Source organism: Equus przewalskii, chromosome 10, assembly GCF_037783145.1.
Source record: "Equus przewalskii isolate Varuska chromosome 10, EquPr2, whole genome shotgun sequence".
Classification (NCBI taxonomy): Eukaryota; Metazoa; Chordata; class Mammalia; order Perissodactyla; family Equidae; genus Equus; species Equus przewalskii.
In genome coordinates, this window is record NC_091840.1 from 4,180,003 (window position 1) to 4,204,138 (window position 24,136).

The 24,136-nt window shown below is 51.8% G+C and overlaps 1 protein-coding gene across 1 annotated transcript in view; it reads right to left on the bottom strand.

The window, feature by feature from the left end:
* The window catches only part of PGS1 (phosphatidylglycerophosphate synthase 1), a 38,618-nt gene that overhangs the window by 12,948 nt on the left and 1,534 nt on the right, over positions 1 to 24,136 (bottom strand). Inside the window, exons 2-7 of the mRNA XM_070559812.1 lie at positions 16,126 to 16,315; positions 13,550 to 13,627; positions 11,865 to 11,964; positions 10,848 to 11,037; positions 9,728 to 9,906; positions 7,404 to 7,925 (exon numbers count right to left, since the gene is read on the bottom strand). Of these exons, the coding sequence (XP_070415913.1) occupies positions 7,404 to 7,925; positions 9,728 to 9,906; positions 10,848 to 11,037; positions 11,865 to 11,964; positions 13,550 to 13,627; positions 16,126 to 16,315 (1,259 nt within the window). The remainder of the gene's footprint in view (positions 1 to 7,403; positions 7,926 to 9,727; positions 9,907 to 10,847; positions 11,038 to 11,864; positions 11,965 to 13,549; positions 13,628 to 16,125; positions 16,316 to 24,136) is intronic.

Genomic DNA, 24,136 nt, shown 5'->3' on the forward strand with positions numbered 1-24,136 from the left:
ATATGTATATCCATCATAAGATGCAGATTTTCTCAGCACCCTCCCCAGGAACCAGTCTCGCCTCCCGGGAGCACTATCGCCCCATTGGGAACGCATGTCTACACCTATCCCTCGTCTCCTCTCTCTTCCCTGCCACTTCTGCCTGGCTTGGCTGGCTTCCTCTTTGGCCTAGGTTGGACTTGAGGTGAGCACTCGGGATTAAAGGGGTAATGCTGACCACCTGATGAGGCCTGCGATCACCCCACCAGCTACCCCTGTAGTCTAATTTGCACTGCAATCCTTCTCCATCAAAAAAAAGATAAAGACCATAAATGGCGAGACCAGCGCCTGTGGGTGAGCCTCAACAAGATGGCATTAGTGCAGTGCGGGAAGCCCAGAGAAGGGTGCCCCACGTCACTGCAGGCGGCCTCACATAGCACACGCCCCAGAGTGCTCCAGGTGAATGCCAGGGCCGCCAGGGACTACAGGCCTTCCAGATTCAAGCTCACCAAGTCAGGAGTTTTTAGTCATTGGTCTGTGCCCTGAGGACAGCTGGGAAGTCTTCATTTGGCAAGAGACCCTTCTGAGCTCTGGGTCAAACCTGCGCTGCTGCTCAGGACGCTGGAGTGAGCACACGCACAGGTGAGAGCCCAGGACAGGGACTCGCTGTCGGGAAACACCACACTTCCTAGCCAAGCCATAAACCTTTATGAAGTCCCAACTCCTCTCCCCAGGGCCTGACCTTTGGGCCCAACATCTCTCCCATTCCAGGAACCACCAGGTAGGGACAGCCTTCACAGCAGGAACAAGAGCGAGGGAGTGCACTGAACACGGCAGTTCACAGAGCAGGGAGAGGCCCCGCCACGCGGGGTGCCAGGAGGACGGGGGCCTGTCTCTCACCACGATGTGCACACGCAGCAGGGTGCAGAACATGGCTGCCCATGGAGCCCCAAGACTTCCGCTGCTTCTCAGCTCTGACACTCCAGTCTCCTCTTCTGACAGTGAACACCCGCCTCTGCTCTGCTGGCACCTACGCTCCCTCCTCCACGCAGGCCCAGCATCATTCTGAAGGGCGAAGCAGACGACTCAAAGGCTCCCCACAGCGCTGCTCACCGTGGCCTCTGAGCCCTTCCCCACAGGCCCCGGCCACCTCCAGTCTCATGCCCACTGCTGCAGCCCTCCTCACTCCACTCTGGCAGCTCTGGCCCCCGTGCTGCTCTTCAAGCCTAGATGGTCTCAGGGCTTCACATTTGGTTCCCTCTGCCTAGTCCTCTACTGTCCGAGGTCTGTGTTCCCTGTCACCTCCTCAGACGGGCCCTCCCTGACCCCCATCTAAAAGAGCCTGTTGGCCTGGATCCCCGGCCCTGCTTCAGTCTTCTTCAGAACCCTTTCCACTACAGTACTTGACCCTGTATTTGAACAGATTTGGCTGCTTATTGTCTGCTTCCCATGAAACCATCAGCCTGAGGAGGGCAGGGAGTCAGTCTGTCCTGTTCCCAAAGATTTCTTCCCAATGCCTTGCATGCTCTGGGCACACACACAGCAGGCATGCAATATATATTTGTTTGAATAAAATAAATGAAGTGATAATAATAATGCCTCTTCCAACAAACGAGGATTGAATTAAGTATTAAAAAGCTTTGAGGATCTGAAGCAGGAGCTTGTGAACATTTCAGGTTAGAGGCCTTCTTTCAGGATCTCTCCAAGAAAAATTCAAACTTACGCACCCTGCCCTCACCTCCCCCACAATATTTTGCAATAAATTTCAGAGGATTCTCAGACCCCTATGAAAACAAGAGGGGACAGAAGACATCACGGTCCTATCCTCAAATGGATAAGCATCTGCCTGTTCTGACAACAGATCAGCACCAAACACTCCAAGAGGCCCCGAGGCTGGGGCACGCTTCAGTCTAAGGCGAGGAGTTTGCACAGCACCGCCCCCGGAGCACACCTGCCAGTCTCAGGTGAGAGGTGCCCACGTGGGCCCTGGGCAAACAGGGTGGAGCTGCCCCAGCTCTCATCACAAGTTCACCTTTGGGCACTATGCCAAACAGCCTATCGGGAAGGCAGTAAAAATAGTGACAATTCTTACAATGATTAACAGAGTCCTCTGTCAGCATGAGCCAGAAATCTCTTAATCCAGTGGCCCTGCCCCGCCCTAGCCACACACACTGCGCTAACACGAGAATACTGCAGCCAGATGACACCGAAATCGACATCTTAAAACTCATTTTCTGATCCTTCCCTAAAATGTACGCCTGTAAGCAGAGCCCGTGTCCCCCAGCATAGACGTGGCCCCTGTGTGAAGGGCTGGGGCTGGGGCAAGGCCTGGAAAGCTGCATGTTTCTTGCTCCCAGCAAGAAGTCCCCTGAAGTAGAGCACCTCTCCGCTCGCTTCCTGGCCGCAGAGCAGGACCTGAGAAGACACGCGAGCTGGGCCTGACACATCTCAACGCGCGCTCAGCCTCTCCTCAAGCTCCTGCCTCTCAGGACCTCAAGAGGTTAGCTGGTTGGCACATGGTAGACACAGCGCTTACAAGTGCTCCCAGCCCCTGTGCCCTGCTCTTGACCAGGCCTAGGTTTAAAAGGGAAATCCCTGGATGCAACCAAGATGTCCTTCAGCAGGAGATAAATAAACCATGGTACATCCAGACTATGGAATATTATCCAGCACTAAAAAGAAATGACCTATCAAGTGAGGAAAAGACATGGAGGAACCCTAAATGCATGTTACTAAGTGAAAGAAGCCGGTCTGAAAAGACTACAGACTGTGTGATTGCAACTCTATCACCTTCTGGAAAAGGAAAAACTATGGAGACAGTAAAAATATCAGTGGTGACCAGGAGGTGGCGGGAAGAAGGGGTGGACAGGCAGAGACAGAGGATTTTGGGAGCAGTGAAACGACTCTGTAGGATACTGTAATGTGGATGCGTGTCATTACTCGTGTCCAAATTAACAGAATGTACACCACCAAGATGAGCCCTAATGTAAGCTGCGGACTCTGGGGGAGGTTCGTCAATTGTAACAAATGCACCACTGGTGGGGATGTCGCTAATGAGGGAGGCTGTGCAGGTGTGGAGGCAGGAGGCACCTTCTGCTCAATTTTGCTGTGAACCTAAAACTTCTCTTAAAAAATTATCTTTAAAAAATAAATAAAAGGTACAAACTTTCAGTGATAAGAAAAAAAATTATTACATGAGCTAACACATGTGAAGTGCAGTGCCTGGCACTTAACATCTGTACAATAAGTGAAAGCAGATATGAAAAAATAAAATCCTCAGGGTCCATTCGAGCGAGTCTCCTGTGGCATTCGAGGTACTTCTCGTTGGAGTCCGAATGCCACCCCCACTCCCAGAACCCTGTCCCACCATGCCTACCAGGTGAGGAGCAGGGCCAGGCAACAGGAAACTGACAAACCGAAAACCCGAAAAGCTGCTAGCTGACCGGGGTCTAACATGGACCCCCACCCAGCCTGCACTCTGCAATGGCCCCTCCAGAGGCCATGAAGCTGCAGGGAAGACCTCTAGCTTCAGGGTCCCCCTTCACTGACCCACAGGGAGAGCAGCAACAGAAGGACAGGCAATGAGGTCACCTCTCCTCACCTAGGATCCAGGACCCACTGCCCGTCCAGCAGTCGTCTACCTGCGATGCACAGAGCCCCTCCACCCTGTGTGCTCAGCGTCCACTCCCAGGGCGCCTCTCCTCGCCTATGAACTGCATAGTCATTTTACAGAAACTCAAATGCATGACCCAGTGCTGTCACCCCATTTTACATGGAAGTTGAACCAGGTCCCTCCATCTTTGCCAAAAGTAAATTTGGGCTGAGAACAAGGCTTCGAGACTCCAAGTGTGGTAACCTCTCCACCAAAGCATGCACACACGGGGTCTCCTTAGTATTCTGAATAGGCGTCCTTTGAAAAGATCCAAATAAAAACTACACAGATAAACCATGTTGCAAAAGAAGTCTCTACTACATGCCTTTAAATAGTGGAAGGTTCCTCTGGTTCTCTGAAGTAGCCCCATTTATTAAGATGTGATAGACACTCAAGCCTGCTAAGAAATTAGCGAAGTGTGCCCGGGCGGCATCTCTACCCAGCCCAGGGAACAGAACCAGCACTGCGCCAACAAATGCTTCCACATGTGCTCTTCCCAACAAGGTACTGGAGCTGCTGCTCCAACTTCCCAACAGTACCTGATAAGACAGAAGATGCTAAAGAATACACTCTAGCGCCTGTAACTTCCTGTCACTGGACTGGACTGCTATCCACTGGCATCTGGTGGCTGGGGTGGTCATTTCCCCCGAGAAGGCTGTTTCTCTCCACTTAGCCTGTCAGCGTCCCAAGGGCAGGGACCGGGCAGAGCTGCCTCACATCACCACACTCACGGGGCCACCAGCAGGCTCAACACAGATCCTCCCAGTGCCTGACCCCCCGCGGGGGTGCAGTGCTGACAAAGGGAATACTGTCCGAGGCACAAGGATCTGGAAGCAACAAACAGAGCGTCCCGGCTCATTTCCTTGCCCCACAGCTTCTGGAAGCACAAGGAGCTGAGATCAGCCCAGGCCTGTCCTGCAGGAACTTGGGAAAGGGAATCGTGGTATCGGCTACTCAGCCATCTGCAGGAATGTTCCGGGGCTCAAACACAGACACGCCCAGGCAGACACACCATTGTACCCAGCACCAGCCTTGCAGAGGGCAGACAGACAATGGTCCACCGCTCCCACTATCCAAATCCATGCCGCCATCTGGGCTGCCTGCTCATACAACATAGGCTGTCTCTCCTAGACTGCTTCGGGGGAAGTGACCATCAAGAGATGAGCCAGAAAAGGGGCCAACTTAAGACTCCCACAAAGATCACAGCTATTAAGAAGGGAAGGACCCTGGCCTCTCACTTGAGCACTGAGTGACCTGTGACCTCCAGCTCCTGGTTTTAGGGTGATGCCCCCTCTGCTTATACAAAGCCCCTCTCTACATACTCCACCCCCTAATTCTCTCTCTCTCTTACACACGCAGGTACACGTGCCCTGGGATTCCTGGCCTTCCCCATGGACCCAGCACTCCGAGATTGCAGGACCCCACCCACAGAGGGTGGGAGGGAGGGAGTGGCAGAAGCATGCCAATCCGGGAAAAGGCAAGACACACTGGAAAAGCCGGTTTGGTGCTTCTGTTTCAACGGTAACTGGGGAGTCACTGCACGTTATCAGCACAGCTTCAGGGAAACAACCCGCAGCACAGTCAGAACTGATAGGCCAGGGCCGGCCCGGTGGTGCAGCGGTTAAGTTCGCACATTCCGCTTCTCGGTGGCCCAGAATTCGCTGGTTCCGATCCCAGGTGCGGACATGGCACCACTTGGCAGAAGCCATGCTGTGGCAGGCGTCCCACATATAAAGTAGAGGAAGATGGGCATGGATGTTAGCTCAGGACCAGTCTTCCTCAGCAAAGAGCGGAGGACTGGCAGCAGATGTTAGCTCAGGGCTAATCTTCCTCAAAAAAAACAAAAAAAAAAGAAAGAACTGATGGGCCAGGCTGAGCTGGGGGGACCAAAGTGAAAAGGGACCCCTTAGTGGTCCAGCCACAGTGCAGACAAGGAGCGAGCCTAGACGTGCCTGTGTGCAGCTCCCCAGCCACATGTGTACATACACACCCTCTCTGAAGCTCAAAGCTTCTCCCGCTGTCCAGCTCTCTGTCTCCAATACCCCCCGCCAGGCACTGTTATTCTCAGAAGTAACAAAGCCAACCCTAAAATACTTTCCACACCACCCCACTGGCTGGCCCTGCCTGCCTGAGACATCTGACCCCCGGCCTGGCTTAGCCCATATCACATGCTGGGATAGGGCCTACAGTACAAGAGCGTAGCTCCCTTCCCACACCAAACAATGCCACCTGCTTGAGCAGGCATGTAGGCTTCAAAGTAGGAAGGAGGAACCACCCAAGAGGCCAGAAGCACCACCATTCTAAGCATAAGAGTGGTTCTCAAGGTATCAGAGGGGCCGGCCAGTGCGGTGGCGCAGCAGTTAAGTGCACACGTTCTGCTTCGGCAGCCTGGGTTTGCTGGTTAGGATCCCGGGTGTGGACCTACCCACTGCTTGTCAAGCCGTGATGTGGCAGGCATCCCACATATAAAGTAGAGGAAGATGAGGACGAATGTTAGCTCAGGGCCATCCTTCCTCAGCAAAAAAGAGGAGGATTGGCAGCAGATGTTAGCTGAGGGTTAATCTTACTCAAAAAAAAAAAAAAAAAAAAAAAAATTAGGTATCAGAATCTCCTAGGGCAGTTTCTTAAAAATATCAGGTTGGGTTCAAACCCCCGGAGAGCTGGACGCAGGAGGTTTCGGGTAGCCTGGGCTTTGGTATTTCTCAGAACATATCCCCAGATGAAAACCACTGGTTTAGAAAAAAACAGTTAAACCTGAGGGTTCAAAGACAACCTCTAGACAACACAGATGAGTGGCCGTGGCAGTCTGCAGCCTGGATTTCCCATCTGAGATGGGAGGCCGAGGCAACACTACTGCCTCCTCCCTCTCTCAGTACTTCCGGAAGCCTCCAGGACCAGCTCAGGAGCAAAACAGGCCCCTGAACCACCAAAGAGAAGTCAAAAAAGCCATGCACTCAACCTGTGGCTCAGGGGCCCATGCACGGTTCACTCTTCCTTAGACATAGGACTAACCACCTTGGCTGTGCGAGCACCAGAAGAGCGGCCACGCGGCGAGAGGCCGGCGCACTCATAGCATCAGGGAGCAGCGGGGATAATCCCGCTCTCCTCACAAGGTTTAAACCCGTTTATCCACATCTCTGATCCTGCGCCTGGGATTACGCCACATGGGGGCTGCTCCATGGATGCACACGACTGCCTGAGAGCAACTAGAACAAACATGCGATTCAAACTACGACCCATTTACAGGCAGCACTGTACACGTACGTATTGTAAGTATATAGCCTTGATTTTCTCAGCTATATAAAAAAAGTGAAGGATTGGCATACAGGAAAAAACCCAGCAACGGTGAGGAAAAGAAAAAAAAAACTAGGCTGTTTAATGCCAAATAAATGATCCCTAATGAATCCTCTGTCCCTGAGAAGGGCGTGGCCCACACAGGAGAATGCCAATGATCAAGGAAAGCCTAAATCAGACGTCTTTTCATCTATTTGAGGAGAGAGGTTACGTGAACATCGTCTAAAACAGCTACCAAATGATTTGAGTTTATACGTTTTCGCTGCATAAAAGGGAAGGATCCTGCATAACTGAAATGCACCTGAACAGGATGACTCTGACAGGCCTGCAGGGCCGTCGTGAAGACCAAAAGGGACGGGGACAGAGCTCTAACAAGCAGGCGCGGGGCAAGACGGGCGCTAACAAGTGAGCCAGGAGAGCGGGGGCGCGTCCCCCTCCCGGGCTATCCCGTGTTGGGGGCAGTCCTCTGGCTGCGTACCTTTGGCATGAAATGTCCAGCCCCTCCGCCAGTACTCCTGCAGCTGGACCCGCTCCTGCTGCCCCAGGCTGCACACCTCACTGTAGAACTGCTGCTCGATGTGCACGTAGGCGGCTGGGATGGCACCCGCCACCCCCTTGGCCCCAAAGAAACCATTCACCTCTGGGGAGGCCAGCAGGATCTGGTACTCGGCCCGTGTGCCCAAGACCAGGTCCATGTAAGCCTGGGTCAGGTTGAAGTAGCCGGTGGTGAGGTAGACCTTAGCACCTCGCTCGGCCTCTGTCAGCAGGGTCTCGGTGACAATCTCGTCAATATGGATCTCAAAGGGCTTCATCTGGATCAATGGATAAATCCAGGTGTCGGGGGCTGGCCTCCGGTCACCAGCAGCGGCTGCGTCTTCCTGGGTCCAAAGGGAGTCGCTGTGGAAGGTCTGGGCATGCAGCATCTGCTGGCGGGTCCTAGCTGAGTTGATCACATCCATAACCCTCTTATTGGCTGCCTGGCAATATGCAGCTCGGTCACCTAGGGGACACATGGGAAAGAGGAATAAAGGGCAGAGAAATGGAGGCTCTGGACTCCAGCGCAGCACAGGGGACATGGCACATGTCCCATTAGACTTCAGTGAGAACACTTATCAACAAAGACCCGTGCAGGAATGACAGAACAGAAGGAGAGCGAGCTACAAAGCCTGACACAACCATGACAAAGCAAGCTTCACGGGGCTGGGGACAGCGCAAGGGAGGCTCCAGGACAGAGCATGGACGGGCAGGCTCAGGCCCCTTCGTACTGACACAAGACACCGGTGACAACTGGCTGTCCAGACACAATGAAGGGAAAAGAAATGATGACCTTAAATGTTGTTAGGGAGAAAAGACAGAAAATTAACGAGCTAAGGCATCCAACTAAGAAGTTAGGGGGAAAAACAACAGGATAAAACAAAAAACACAGTATAACGAAGAAAATTATAAAGAGAAGAAATTAACAATGAAATCAACAATACAAAAATGGAGAATATCAATACTGTCAAAAGTTGATTCTCTGAAAAGACTGGTAAGCTAGCAAGCCTTCAGCAAGGTGGGTCAAGAATAAAAGAGAAAGAGGGAAGGACGGCTGTCCTGGTCATCCTTACTCGCTCACACACTCTGAGCTGGGAACAGGGACACACACCTGAGTGTCCCTCAGGGCTGGGCTACAGAACAAAGAGAAGGAATGGCCTGTGCATGGAACCTTCCTTATTGGCACCGAGGAGCCACCAGGGAAGGAGGCAGCCGCCCTCCACACGTTTGTCTCGGCTGTGAGTGTCCCTGCATCTCTCTGTTCACTAATGCCGTGGGACCACCCCTTCTGAGCCGCCCTGGCCCCCGAGCACGTGTGTTGCCCAGCTTCCCCGACCTGACCCCTGAGCACGCTGACTCTCATTCCTCCCTGAATGTGGGGCCCTGTTCATGAGTGGCCTGTTGAATTTAACCAGGGTTCAGCCAATGTTTTCTGTACGGGCCAGTAAATATTTTAGGCTTTGTGGTCCAGAAGGCAAAATTGAGGATAATACATAGGTACTCATATAACAAGAGAAAAAACAGATTTCTATAAAATTTTTAGTGATAAAATTCAAAATATAATAGTCATAACTGAGCATCCAGGCTGGCAGCAGGCAGGCAGGCACACAGATCACGGACTGGCTCCGAGGCCCACAGTTTCCCTGGCACCCAGGACAGGGCTTCCACCAGACATCCCCACTTGGATGCTTCCATTCTGGGTCGGGGACCTAAGGACCTTTCTCCTTCCCCGGACTGGGTTAACCCCTTCCCTGCTTTGCTGGCACTGCTGCAAATTCAGCAGTAGACCTTCTTAAAGGCCACCAGGAAGCCAAAGCCACAGGAATCACAGGAATGCAAATGCCCCCAGGAAGCTAGCTGCCAGGATTTGCTGGTTCCAGAGAGCAGAGCTGAGGGCTCTCCCATTTCACTTCCCAGGCAGGAGGCCACAGACCTCAATGGAGCTGAGAGCCACAGAGCCTCTGTGCTGCAGAGCTGGGGGCGCTGGCCCTGAGGAGGGCAGTCATTTAGCAGACTGCTTCCTGTAAGCGCAGGACGGGCTCCTGGCTCAGCCCCCGGCACCCAGACCCGAAGCTCACATCCCCGCCTTCCCAGGCCGGCTCCCTCACCCACAGAGCATGACTGACGGCCAGTGAGTCACATCTGTCTGGCTTCAGAGACAAAAGCAGAATGAGGCTCTGCCACCCCAGTCTCCCAAGCCCGAGGCAAGGCCACCAGAGGCATGCTCTCTTCAGCCCTCACCCCACCCCCACAAGCCCAGGACCCTACCTTTGTAAGGGTGCACCATCCCCTCCGCCACCTGCACCGTGTCATCCCCCCGCAACTGCAGGGACACGTCCCCCACCGCGCCCACCAGCTCCGTGAAGAAGTCTGCAACCTCGGGACAGTCCTGCAAGAACACGTAGCGGTCCTGGCGGTTGGTGAAGTAGGAGTCACTCAGGTTTGCACTGCAGGAAGGAAAGAAGCAGCTGAGGACTCAGGTAAGAGTGTGTCACGGCAGGCCCTAGTGACCCAGGGCTCAGGTTAACCAGCAGGAGCAGGGGAGTGACAGGCTCGGATCAGGACACAATAGCAGCAGCCAATTAACAAACAGCTACTGAGCATGACCACTCACAAGAGACAAGATGGCACTAAGGTGACACCAAAAAGGGAACCGCAAAACCCTTCCCCTCACAGAGCTGACAATCAGCTGAGAGAGGAGATGTGACAATTACTAAGCCAACTAACCACACAGGGCTAGTTACCAGTCCCGTGCTTTGCAATCAAAAGACCTGGATTTCCATCCTGGCTCTGTATTTTTCTTCTTTTGTTTTTTTGGGGGTCTGCCTATTCAAGTTATCCATCCTCTCCAATCTCTGGTTTCTCGTGTATAAAGTGAGGAAAGTATGACAGAGGGTCACCACGAGAATTAAACAAGACGTACACACAAGGGGCTTAGCGTGGTGGCTAGCACACAGCAAGTGCTCAACAAACCGTGGCTATCTCTTAATCGCCCTTTGTGAGTTTCCAGCCTCCACAGCAAACACGGTGCCATGGAAGACACCAAGAGAGCAAGGCAACCAAAGTGGGTTCTCAAAGGCTTAAGGAGACAGATTTTCCCTTCTCCATGTTCTGCTGACTTCCACCCTAAAGAACTTTTTTTTTTTTTTCGCACTGAAGAAGAGTCGCCCTAAGCTGACATCCACTGCCAATCTTCCTCTTTTTTTTTTTGGTACATGAGCTGCCACCACAGCATGAGCAATGACAGACAAGTGTGTAGGTCTGCGCCCAGGAACTGAACCCCAGGCCACCGAAGCAGAGCATGCTAAACTTAACCACTAGGCCACCAGGGCTAGCCCACCCTGAAGAAGATTAAGGGGAGATGCTCGACGGAGGGAAGCAAGCTCACCCGCTCAAGATGACATTGTTGTCAAAGAGGTACACTTTAATGTGCTGCAAGCCAATGGTCTCGTTGAAGCGCTCAGGGATCAGGAGCCGAAGCAGTCCTCGGAGGTTAGGGGTGTGGAAGAGGGAGACTCGGACCTGTTCTGGAAACCTCTGTAAGAGCGGGAGCAGCATTGTGCGAGAGTTCTTTCTACCTGAATACATGGGCGAGCAGAAAAACAAGGACGGGCGACTCACACTAGGTAGCAGACCCACCTGCCAGTGAGGAATCACCCACTGCGGGCTCACGTTCGCCTGCCGCCCGTTCAAATCGGGCAGACCACCTAGTGCTTCTTCCAGCCGGGGAACTCCGGCTAAATCTGTTCTCAACACCAGCCACGTCTTGAGGCAGCACTGGGGTGGTCGGTGCTGCAGATATCTGCTGTTTTAGCCCCACCTCCTCCTGGGGTGTACCACTCTGCCCCTATTCTCCTCATTTCTGCTCTGGGCGAAGATGACTCTGCCCATCCTGAGCCCTCACCCCCAGCTCCCCAGGCACACAGCCTGGCCTGGGCCAGTAAGCACCCTCGGAGGCCCTGATGGATGGCCCACGGACCACTCAGGACCTCTGGTCTGACCAGGAGGGAAGCAGTCTCACTTCCAATGGACAAGATGCCACGGCAAGACAGCCCCGGGGCCACCAGAAGCCACCGCACAGAGCCTGAGAATGAAGCCAGCCCAGAGGAAGCAGGGCCAGGAGCTGGGTCCTGGTGACACAGCTGAATCCCAAATCATGACCGGCCTGAAGCAGGTCAGTCACGGGAGTCAAAACAATTCCCTTTTCTGCCTAAGCTATGTTTACTTGGGCTTTCAGGCACTCACCACAAAAGGAATCCTAACAGACATGAGGCAGTCCTGGGCCAGCCTGGACGGTCTTAAATGGCCTTGCCTCCCCCTGAGGACCGGGGAGGCAACAGTGTAATTCCTAAAACGGAGGCTCTGAAAGAGGGAGAATCAGGGCCGGGGAGAGTGTCAGCCCTACCTCGAGAGCCTCGCGTGAAGTCCAGGAGAATGGACACCTTGAGGTCTGAAGGAAACTTTGTTTGGAGTGACTTTTCTAGAGTGCTTTCCAGGCAATCCACCTATCAAGAAAAGAACCCCGAAAGAACAGAAGTATGAGATCCAAAAAGATGATTATGTATGAAAAAACAAATCAACTTGTCAGCTGAGACCCTGCCATCTTCTCTGAACACACATGCGCACCATGAGCACTCAGGAGCCAGCGCAGCAGAACGTCTTCAGTTGAGAGGCCTCTGTCACGGCAATCAGAAGACGCCGCCTGCCGCCCTCTCCCACCTGAACCTTGTGGAGACAGCGGCCTGAGGTCCAGAAGCGTGTTGCTGAGCAGTCTGGACCTTGCCACTCCTGGACACGCTCCCTAACACACCAGCTCCCACACGTTTCACCAGATCACGCTCACAGACATACAACAGGCAGTGCCCAACACATGGAGAGGACTCAGTAAATACTTGTTGAACGAATGAATCCAAGACCCAACCTGCCCACGGCCATTCTCCATGGGTTGGACACGACATTCTCTTCCCAGGAGAACAAACAGGCTTCCCAAGCTTGCAGCTCAGGGGACGTCCTGGAATCAGAGGGTGGCCTCCTTCCTAGGTGAGGAAGAGGAGAGTGGAAGCACTTATGCTCACCCACCCTCAATCTCCACACCCCAACCCCTGCTGTCTCCCAGCTCCTACCTATGGGCTTCTGAACAAGTATGAACCAAGAAACAAAACTTATTGTGGGCAATGGGCCACTTCAGACCTCAGAGTAGAAAGCCATCCCAGAGACAAGACAACAGAATGATCTCATTCACAGACTCACATCAACTCAACCTCTGGATTCCGCCCACACACCAGAACCTGCACTGGACTCGTACCACAAGGAGCAAGCCTTACACAAACCTGCTGATTTCTGCTCCTTCCCACTCCTGCCCATGTCACAGTAAGTGACAAGTACGGCATGACAGCAAGTCCGGGGGAACAAGGCTTGCTGTAGACCTGACACCTACACCAGCCCTTGGCATGAGCAGCCAGCCAGCCTGACCTGCACTCCAATTCATCTGTCTAGTACAGGCTCAGAACACCTTTGCTGTAAAGGACCAGATAGTAAATATTTGGCGCTCTGCAGGCCAGATGGTGTTTGTCACAATTACTCAGTTCTGCCACTGCAGTGAGAAAGCTGCCATAGACAAAACACAAATGAATGAGAGTGGCTGTGTTCCAATAAAGCTTTATTTATGGACACAGAAATTCGAATTTCACAGGCTTTTCACGTGGCATGAATATTCTTCTTTTGATTTTTTTCCAGCCTTTGAAAATGTACAAACCATTCTTACGTCACAGATTAGACAAAACAGGCAGCAGACCACATGTGGCGTGTGGGCCGTGGTTTGCCAAGCCCTGGCCCGGAGCAGCCTAAGGACCCCTGTGCAGGGTGAGCAGGACGCTGGCCAGCACGGCCAGAAGGCCCAGGATTAGACCTCCCTGCACCCCTTCACCGCTCCTCTGACACACCTCAGTATCTGAGGCAACAAGAACAAGAGCCGGCCACAGACGAAGGCCATGGAAGGGCAGCTCAACCCCAACTCCATGGGGCTCTGCAGCCATGAGGTTTCGGGGTGATTCACTGCTGCTGCTAGGACCACCTCCCCTTAAACCTTACCAATTCCTGTTCCAGAGGACCTGTCCCCAGGTAGAGGGATGCCATCACGACCCGTCTCTTGGCAACTTTTATTTGCCCCTGAAAGAGGAGAAACAATTCAAAATTCACAATCATCATTTTCACAATTCACTGAGAAAATATAGTCCTTTGACCTTGGCAGCAAATGATAATCGAAGCTGGATTATCCTCTATCTTCACCAACTAATATTTACAGCAAGTCCAAAATGTGTATGGTAGCCTACCAAATCAGGACCCACAATCCTCACACAAACACTCAGCCTGAAAGGACAGCGTGACCTAACTGTAATACGAGACACAGTGCAGCCCCTGAGAGAGGAAGGAGGCCTGTGCACACTGATCTGGAAGGACACCCACAACGCACAGCTGGGAGACAAAAGGCAGGTCACCCAACACAATGCAAACCATGCCTCCACTGTTGACACCCCCTCACTCACCTGTACAGGCAGACACACGTGGGTGTGTGTGCAGGGCATGGAAAACACACACCAAACTGCCAACAGCTGTCCCCAAGGAGGAGAGCTAGAGAAGGGAGCGTGGGTGCGAACTTGCCCTCTGCTCTACCCCCATCTGCATGATCAGGGTTTTTTAACAAGCATGCATTACTTTCGAAAGGCAGAGAGACAGGCACCTAGGCACATACACAGAGGAGACCAACATTCAAAGATGACACGTCACATCAGTCCTAACATCCGGTGTCCTCCCACTAGACCTGCTCCAGCCCCAGGAGAACAGTGACCAATCTCTGGAGTTCTAAGCAGTCCCACCCCAGAGGAGGTGGCAAGGGCAGAAAGAATGCAGCACAATCAAAGGTCAAGCTCCCGAAGGGTACACAGGAGAGCACGGCCTCGCAAGAGGAGCGAGGAGAAAGCATGGCACACGTCTGTTTTCCTACCAAGAAGGGATGTCGCACCCACAGCCTGCACGGTCCACAGAGGAAGAGGAGCATCTTGCCTGAGACGTACATGAACACACCACTGGGAAAAGGCTCACATCCAAGAAAAAACAAAAGAATTTCCCACATTGGCTGCTTCCTGTGTTTTGTTATTTATTAAGAAGGATGCTTGTGGGGAAGGTGATTAAGAAGAAAGGAAAACAACAAATAAGGTATAAGGCAATTTCATCCAGGCAGCAAAAGACTATTTGACTGTGTACTGTGCGACCCAGTCCTCTGGTGCACTCTCAGCTCTAACGGGCCCAGGGACCAGCAGAACCGCCGTATTCTTTCTTCTCAGGGAGCACAGGCCGCTCTGTCTTCCCTGGGAAGAAACACATCCCACTCAGCAGAGTACAGGCCGGGAGACTCTGCCCAGGACTCAGTTCAGAAAGCAGGAAAAGGAGGCCTCGGCTTCTTCCTGGCCTGTAGGTGAGGCCCCTCACGCCTCCACACCCCCACCCACCCGTCCTGGGCAGGTGTGCAGCACGGCCCGGCCTCCCGGCCTGGGGATCATCACATGGAGACAGTCAGTCATCACCCAGAGCTGATCAGGGCACCGAGAAGAACATCCTTTGAAAAACCTGCTTCTTCAAGCCAAGCAGAGAATCAAGTGGGAGCAAAGAGCAAAAGGCCTCAGCATCAGTTCTGCACAAACAAGGACACACAGGACAGACAAACTGTGCAAGGAAGTGGAGGAGAGCACATGCACATGCACATACAAACGCACGCACACTGTCTTGTGGAATGAGCCAGGCAGAAATTAAGTATGGATCTATAGATCAACACGGCAAAAGGTGAGAAAATGTGCAAGCATTCAAATGCACTAGAGCTCATTCTGTGGAAAAGTGAATCTCTACATATATTTTCTATTATCTCCTAGCATTCTGCCAGTCTGACCTCATCATACCTTAATTCTAACATCATTGTTAATATGAACTCAGAAAGTTCATGTTAATAAAAATTAATTGGCATTGAATTACTTCATTCTAATTAGCAGTTTAACCTCAAGTAACTAGACATGGCATGAACATCTGAGTAATGTACTGAAAGCTGAACCCCACAAATGCAAAATTGAGTATCTGTATCTCTACCAGGAGAGAGAGGCACAAACTTCAGACAAAGTCACAGAAAAGAACCAAGATTTTTACACCAGGTATATCACATCTACCAAAATGATACTACTGTGTCTTGGAGATGTTTCCAGGGGCAGGGGTCTGTCATGACTAGAATAAAGGTTTTTTCCTTCCTAGACATCTCTAGCAGAGACATGTCCATGTGGACCACATGTCCTCACTAACCTCTCCTTTAGCAGTCTACACTTTTAACATAGAACAGAAGGAATCAGTCGGTCCATAAGAATCCAAATCCAGGACGTGACACTCACTGCCCCACGCTCTGAGCTCCTCTACCTGGGACATCAGCCACGCAGGAGACCTTCTGACTGTAGCTTGACTTAATGATTTGTGAAGCTGAAAACTAACAGGCAGGGCCCACAGGAATAAGCTGAGCAGCCATCTAAAGCTTCTAGAACAGAAGGTGCTTCTGCCCAGGACTCACTCAACCTTATGCCCCAAACCTCTAACTCAAATGTCTTTCCTTCTCTCCTTTAGACACAACTTACCTTCATGAGCTCAAAAAACTCGGCTGGGGAAGAAAGCACCCTGACGTGAGAACTGGAGACTCCAAACTCTGGAACCAGGTTTCTGATCCACTGGAACCTGTGCACGCCCTCTGGACACAGGCAGCAAGGAGGGGAAGTGACCTGGGGGACAGGTGGGGACAGCAAAGGACCCAACAACAGCCATGGTGACCTGGTTAAAGAGACATGCAAAGGGTCATACTTCTCAAATACTTCCTCAAAAGTCTGTCTCAGGGGCCGGCCCCATGGCCAAGTGGTTAAGTTCACGCGCTCCGCTTTGGCGGCCCAGGGTTTCACCGGTTCAGATCCTAGGCATGGACATGGCACCGCTCATCAGGCCATGCTGAGGCGGCGGCCCACGTGCCACAACTAGAAGGACCCACAACTAAAATATACAACTATGTACTGAGGGGATTTGAGGAGGAAATAAAAAGAATATTGGCGACAGTTGTCAGCCCAGGTGCCAATCCTAAAAAAAAAAAGGTCTCACTCAGCTACTTGGGGGGGAAGATGGAATTTTGGGGAGAGGTCAATTTCAGATTTTCTAGACCATTTTAAGTGAGCCCAAGTCAAACTCTTCAAAAGCATTTTTCCTCCAGCCCCTACTAGTCGAGCAACTTGAGAAGTACCGATGCCTACGGACAAACTCCAAACTTTAAGTTGATTCCAAACAACTCCAAATTTAGGGCAGCCGCAGGGAATCCAGAAAAGCCACTGGCTGGTTAGTACTGCCACCCCCAGCAAATGCACCTGCACAAAGCCGGTGAAGGCTGTCTAGAACAAGAGCGAGTCTGGCATAAGTCTGATGATGCAACCCAGACTCGCAGGTGTACAACTGATGAGATAAATAGGGCTGACAGGGAAGGACGGAGAAAAATAAAGTTTTCTCTTTAATACTCAGATATTGAGAGAAAAGCTGGAGCAGAAAGAGGTCAGGGAAGAGGAGGTCATCTCAAGAGGTGCCCACGGTGACAACAAATGCCCCTTCACCATTGGACACATCCTTCCTGGGGTCACACCCCGTGTCTGGCCAGCACTTGTCCAACTACATGAAGTGGCTCCACTCCACGGAGACTGAGATGGCAGTAAACACGGTCCTGCCCATGGACACACATCTCTGCTGCCCAATGACTGGAATACCTGCAGGGGCCAGAGGAAAACTGACCACACACCAAGCGCCCCACACAAGCCCGGCCCTAATCTGAATTCCAGCAATAGCAGCAGGAAAATCCTCTTCAGTACGTGACCTTCCACCACGGCCTCAAGAGGGACTCTGGGGAAAGGACACTTAAACACACCAAGGCCTAAAGGGCCACAAATTCCAGGAAGATGATTTCATTTACTTGCTTCATGATAAAGCACTGAATCTTCCCAGGGTTTGTAAATGTCCCTACACAGACGCCAGATGGCCCACAGCTGTGCTTCCCAGAAAGCCCACCGGCCTGTCACAGCCGATTCACTGCCAATTCACTGCCAAGAGAACTTTAGTCGATGGGTGGAAGGTACCAGCCCTCCGGATCTGCATCCTGGGAAGTCGGGGACTTGCCATGGGCCTCAGAGGGCAGAGGTGAGAAAGCAGCCATCCTTTCCTGCTGTCTCTAAAGACCCGCTCATGAGCATCAGCTTGCTCAGTTTCTCTGGCTTCCAGGTAATGAGCAGCAGCTTGCAAATAAAAGGCCTCGGCACGTAAACAAGGCATTGCTGCCTCCACTGCCCAAACCGGAGGCTATCCGCCCGCTGTGCTCAAGGCTAACTTCCAGAGAGGAAAGATCCTTCAGACCAACAGAAAACCACAAGACGACGAGAAAGTTGCACAACAATCTATCAATTTGAAGCCCCAAAGGGGGCCTAAAGTCTAATATTCATTAATTAAACATAGTCTATTTGAGGTGGAAAGCCCCATAGCAGCGTGAGATCAACTTATCTCCCAGCCTCACTGCACTTATCATCTCTGAGACCATATAAAAGAACCAGGGCGTCACCCGCCGCCCCAGGCCATGCAGTCTGGCCCCACGCATCCTTTATCTGGGCCAAAAGACTCACATCAGCTCCCAAAAAGGAAGATGAGGAAACACCTCCTTGGCACACGGCAACCCAGGAGAGGGCAAGTGCCAGCTTGGGCCTCAATCCAAGTCATCACGTGAGCAACTATGGATCGTGGAGCACAGAAATGAAGAACTGGACATGGCCCCTGCCTCCCACAAACTTGGTGGCCTCACAAGCTTACACACCTGAAATCATCTAAGAACAACACAGGAGAAAATGCTAAAATTAATCAAAGGTCAAAATATACAGTGCATGTGCTTCCAGTGATCAAAAACGGGAGCCGGCAATGCCCGAGCTACTGTGAAGGCTTTACAACACCCTGCCTTCAAAGGGGCTTTGAAAACCTGGTAGGACTCAGGGAATGTGGGTGGGGGGGTAGGTTGCTGCAGGCAAGGAGAGGCGTGAGCAAAATGAGAAGCAGGAACTGGCAAACACCACCATCGCCAGAAAAACCCAGGAGGGTCTCAATAGGCAGCCCAGAGAACACACACGCCAGGAGTCTACCGGGGTGTCCGGGTAGGATGGGGGGGCCGGCACCCGGACACACCCTGTAGACTCCTGGCGTGTCCGGGCACCGGCCCCCCCATCCTGCCCTGGCGAGAGGCTCTGGCAGGCTCCTGGCGGGATGGGCTCGGGCGCCCCGGGCTACCTTGGGCAGGTCTCGTCCCTGTCAGGCGGCTCGCCCTGGGAATGTTCCACCACGGCCTCAGTCCAAGATTTATTGAGGGCTTTTTTATGTTAGCTTCCTGTTTAATCTGTGTACTGACAGGTTTATTTTTGTTAGAGAGGAGAAGGAGCTGAAAGCCAATTAGGTTTCAGGGATTCACTGCGGAGGAGACCCAACTCTTGAGTGGCAATTTTATATCCCCGAAGAGGAAGGTGCTTTGGAAAGGAGAACAGAGTTTTATGAAGGCCCCACAATGACAGGACAGGCCGGGGAGACCCCCTCGAGACTGGCGACACCCAACACCTAACTAAAGGGCCTCCGCTGGGGCAGAGGCAGTAAGCCGCGCTCTGGGTGCGCACTGCTGGCTTCTTGGGAGCCTGCTCGGGGGCCATCTTTTTCTTTCGCCTCAGCAGGAACCCCATGGGAGTTAGTTCCCGCTTTCCACCAGGTGACTCCTGGGAATCTTCTCAGAAATGGTGTCCCCATGCTAGCAGCAGCCCCTACTGCACCCTAGTCCCAGTCCCAGGGGCCGGCCACCTGCACGGGCGATGCCCTCACTTCAGGAAGCTTGACCAAGAACTACACGTCCCAGCTCAAAAACTTAAGCCCCAAGAGACTTGAGGAGGCAGGGAGCTGCGGTTACTTTACCAAAAAAGCAAAGCTGTCACACTCACATTTAGAGAACTAAACCAGCACACACACAATTTCCACATCTAGGCTGGGCTCCCTGAATCATCTCCTTCTAGATACCACCTAGCTCCTACCGCTGGTTCTGGGGAGGAGGAAGTGGTCGGGCATGGGGGCCCAGATAAGAAGGTTCTGCCCACCTGGCCTCTCGAAGGCCGCTCCTTTACTCCAGCGTATCAGCGAAGTTTAGAGAACTGGGCCAGGGCAAGAGCAGGGGCAGCCCGGGATCTGCACCCAGGCCAGCGCCGCTTCACCATCCAGCCCCCGGTTCGGCAGCAGAGGCAGCAACAACACACACACACAGGCCACACTGCACAAGGGCCCACAAACTGCAGTGCTGAGGGAAACAGGACCGGCCTCCTCTCCAGAGGGCAGGCTTCAGGCACCCACAAGACACCTGACTCCGGGTAAAGGTTCAGCCACGTGATTTAAGCCTTTCCATGGAAGCTGCAGTCAAGTTCTCTGAACTGGGGAGTGGTCTGGGCCTCAACACCGAGGACTCCCAACCAGGAGCCCTGTTCCTCCTCCCAGAGAGGGGCCCGAGGGAGTAGGGTGAGAAGACGGAGGGTGGGTAGGGGTGACTCTAAGAGGGCACAGTGAGTATGAAGGGAGGGGTGCAGCGGGGCGGGGGCAGCTTCTTCCCACCATCTCTAAGAGGAATCCACACCTGAACTGCCTTGACTAAGGAGGGCACACACTGACTCTCCTGTCCCTGAGCTCCTAGACTAGGGGCCACCACGCAGTGAGGACAGAGCAGCACGCCCACCCCCAACTCATGAGAGGCCTTGGGGAACGGGGGAGAAGGCATTTCTCCTCTTTGTGGGGCCACAGGAGTGTTCTACTTCACCAACACTTTGAAGCTGTGCGTGCTCCGTGGAAAATACTGCCACACCTTGCATTTGCCCTGTGTCTGGACATGCAACAATGTGCCTGGAGGTCCGACCAAGGCCCCACATGGTCCGTGGAAAGATGACAACAAAGAAAGGCAACCACCAGAGAATTACACCGAGGTCGACGCTTCACCTTACACGCCCCCTCCCCAGCTGTCACAGTTTCAAAGGATACAAGTCTGCTTCCCCTGGGCCACAGGACGAAGTGTCACCCCCTACCAGTGGGACACAAATAAGCAGGCCAACGTCCTAGGGTCTTTTCAAAATAGGGGATGTGGGGCTCTGAAGAAAGACTATAGTGATGCTAACCACACGTCCACAATGGACAGGACAGGAGCTCAGTTCTCTGTGCCGCACATGGGGCATTAAGCGTCCCTCCTGTGGGCTCAGAGTCATGCGCTAAAGGTTCACAAGGTCTTCTGGAACTGTAAGATAAGATCCATGGTACAAACTCTGCGGCTTGGAGCCCACCCAAATCTGTACAAAACGATGAGAAAAGAAGTTTTTAAAAGAAACTGAGCTTTCCGGATTGCTTAAAAGAAACTGAACTCTCCAGATTACAATATTTTCAGAAACTAGTTTTTAAGAAAAACCCACCCTCCCCCCTCAGTCAGACACATTTAAACGTAAAAAAGTGAACTGATGAGAAAAGAGCAACACTTCCTGAGAAAGGCTCAAGAAACTACAAGAAGGTACTGTACTTCCTGCAACCCTGGCAGCAGGCAGCCCTTCCTGACTAATGCAAGACCTCAACCCAAGTAAGGGAAATGAGTGTGAATTCCCGTAGCTTACACAAGACCAACGGCCCGCTGAACTCCCACAAGAAGTCCAGCACGAGAGGCCATGGCTGCCAGCATTTGGCTACAGGCTGGGCAGACTCTCCTCTTGGCTTGCCCAAAAGGAAGTAGATTACATCGAGGGAACAGAAATCTAAAATATACGTAGAGCCCACAACCCACCTCGGGGAGCAAGACAGACCAGGCATATCAAAGTGCCTGGCGAGAACCAATCACATTTCTACCAACACAAACCTTCCACCAGCCTGACTTCCCAGCAGCCTTGAAATTGACGCATTTACATTAATCAGATCACATGTTTACCAGGGGATTATCTATCAGAACACTTTAATCCCAGGCTAGTTTTTGTCCATCTGAGCGCACAAAACTGACTGACGCAGCCTCATTCATCACCAGCTGCAATGTGCTCAGGGGATACCCATGTTAGTATTAATTTAATGAGGCTACGATTTAAAAGTCAGTCAGTTGCAAATCTTACTTTAATTCCCTGCAAGATCAATTTTGAATTATTTGGGGAAATTAAGCTTTGATTCTAAATATCCCCCTCCCATCCATTCTACTACTATAAATAGACCAAGAGCTGGCTCTGCTAAACTCTACGGGTAAGGAGGACTGGGTCTCAGGATCAGAAAGGTCAAAGAAGTGGTAATTTCTGGAACTCTAGTGGTCCCTCACAGTACAAACCACTAACAAGCTGAACAAGAGTGTGGATCTGCCATTACACCATAAGAAAATCTAACTAAGAGTCTGCTGGTGATCTGTTTCCTTCTTATAACTCAGGGAAGTTAGGACCCTCCTCTCACCTCCCCTCCAACAAGCGAAAACGCACATACCCACACCTAGGATAGAGAAAACAGGACTTGAGTTTCAAAAATAAGACTTTTCTGCACATATAGCTCAAAGTGAAAATAGATTTTTTTTAAAAAAAGGGGACCACAGAGAAAATATTTCCTTGTCTGGCAGGTAAGCTCAAGATTAGGAACTAACGCCCTCTTGACACATTTCCCACTAGGCCTCATCTACTCCAAGTAACAACTCAATTCTGTGTAGTCTGATGATTCCAAAGCTATCTGGAGTTTTTGTCTCCTTCTCCTGAGCCCAGATCTGCCACAGTCAACTGAATACTAAGCACCACCACCTGGATGCTTCTGGGTACTGATTAAGATGCCCCCAAAGGGCCAGCCCAGTGGCACAGTGATAAAGTTCGCACGTTCCCCTTCAACGGCCGGGGGTTCACCGGTTCGGATTGCGGGTGTGGACATGGCACCGCTTGGCATGCCATGCTGTGGCAGGCATCCCACATATAAAGTAGAGGAAGATGGGCATGGATGTTAGCTCAGGGCCAGTCTTCCTCAGCAAAAGGAGGATTGGCAGCAGTTAGCTCAGGGCTAATCTTCCTCAAAAAAGCAAAAAAAGATGTCCCAAACTCACTTTGTCATCTTCCCCCAAACCTGGTTCTCTTCCTTCACCCGGTTTTAGTGAAGCGCATCACCATCCATGCAGTCACCCAAGTCAGAAACATGACCTACCTCCTTAGCACTCCCCCTACACAACCCCCCACCCAGAGCTGATTCTAATCCAACCCTCTCCTCCATCCCCACCGTCCCTGACTTCATATAAGCCCCCCCATCTCAGGCCTAGACCCTTATCAAAAGAAACTATACATGAAACCTCAGAGCTTGCTTCCCAGGTCTAGGCCCAGAGGACTGGCTCGCTCGCAGCTCCTCTCTCTCCCTCCCTTCCTAACTCAGCAGCCCCAGTCAGCCCCTGGAAATGATTTGAGTACCTGTGGAACCTCAGAACTGCCGTCCTCTGCTGCTACAATCATCAGCCCACGTCACTCACTATATCCTTCCTTGAACACCCACTGCCCCCTTCTTCACCTAGCCTACTCCTACATGTCTCCAAAACACACTCACCACCACCAGGAAGCCTTCTCTGACTCCCAAGTGTGCCTCTTACGTGCCACCATGACCTTTTCTACCTGACTTTACTATTATCATCTGTTCATGGGTCTGAGTATCTTGAAGGTGGGCTATGTCTTTATCTTTGTTTACTTGGTACCTAGCACAGAAGAGCAGTGCTCTATGCATGCATGTTGAACAAACGAATGAACCCAGCAGTCCATCGTGATAATGAGTCAGAAGCCTGCTTAAGAGAAGACAACGGTATTTCTAGATCACTAATTAGAAGTAATTTTAAGTGGAGTTCTCTGTCATTCTGGCTGTCTCCATAACTGAAAGGAAACCAGCTCAGTAAGAGAATGGTCCCCTCTCACCACACCTCTTGCTAGCCACGTGAATTCAACAGGCCCGCCAACAGCTGAGTCAGATCGGCAAACTAAAATCTAAAATAATTTAAGTTCATGACTACACAGAACTATTATCAATGAATCAATGATCAGAGTTACAAGAAACCACATCATTCAGGGAATGAGGAATTGGGAGGTGTGACTGAACAATGGAGAAGAAACGAAAGTCAGCAGCCAACAGAGGGTGAGCGGCCACACAGACATGAGTAACCCCAAACAACAAGGCCATGAAGAATCGGAAAAACTCTGCAAACCAAGTAAGACAAAGAAAGGGTCAGGAGCCTATAGCACTGTACTAGTCCCGGTCAAAGCCTTTATCCTCAGTCCCGACACAGGCACTATTGCCAAGGATTATAGGACACAAATTTCTGAGATTTGTGTTTCTATGTTTGTGATTCAACTGAGTTTCTGGTTTAATTGTTGACCCGGGAAAACAACTCTCTCTCTCCACTTAAAAAGAAATATGAAGCCACACAAACTGTACCCACAGATACTATTTACAAAAAGGACTTCAGGAAGGCAATTTAGAGTATCCCAGCCGCCACACTGCCCCTTCTCCCCCAAGAAAACACTCGAGAAACGTCTTTTTTTTTTT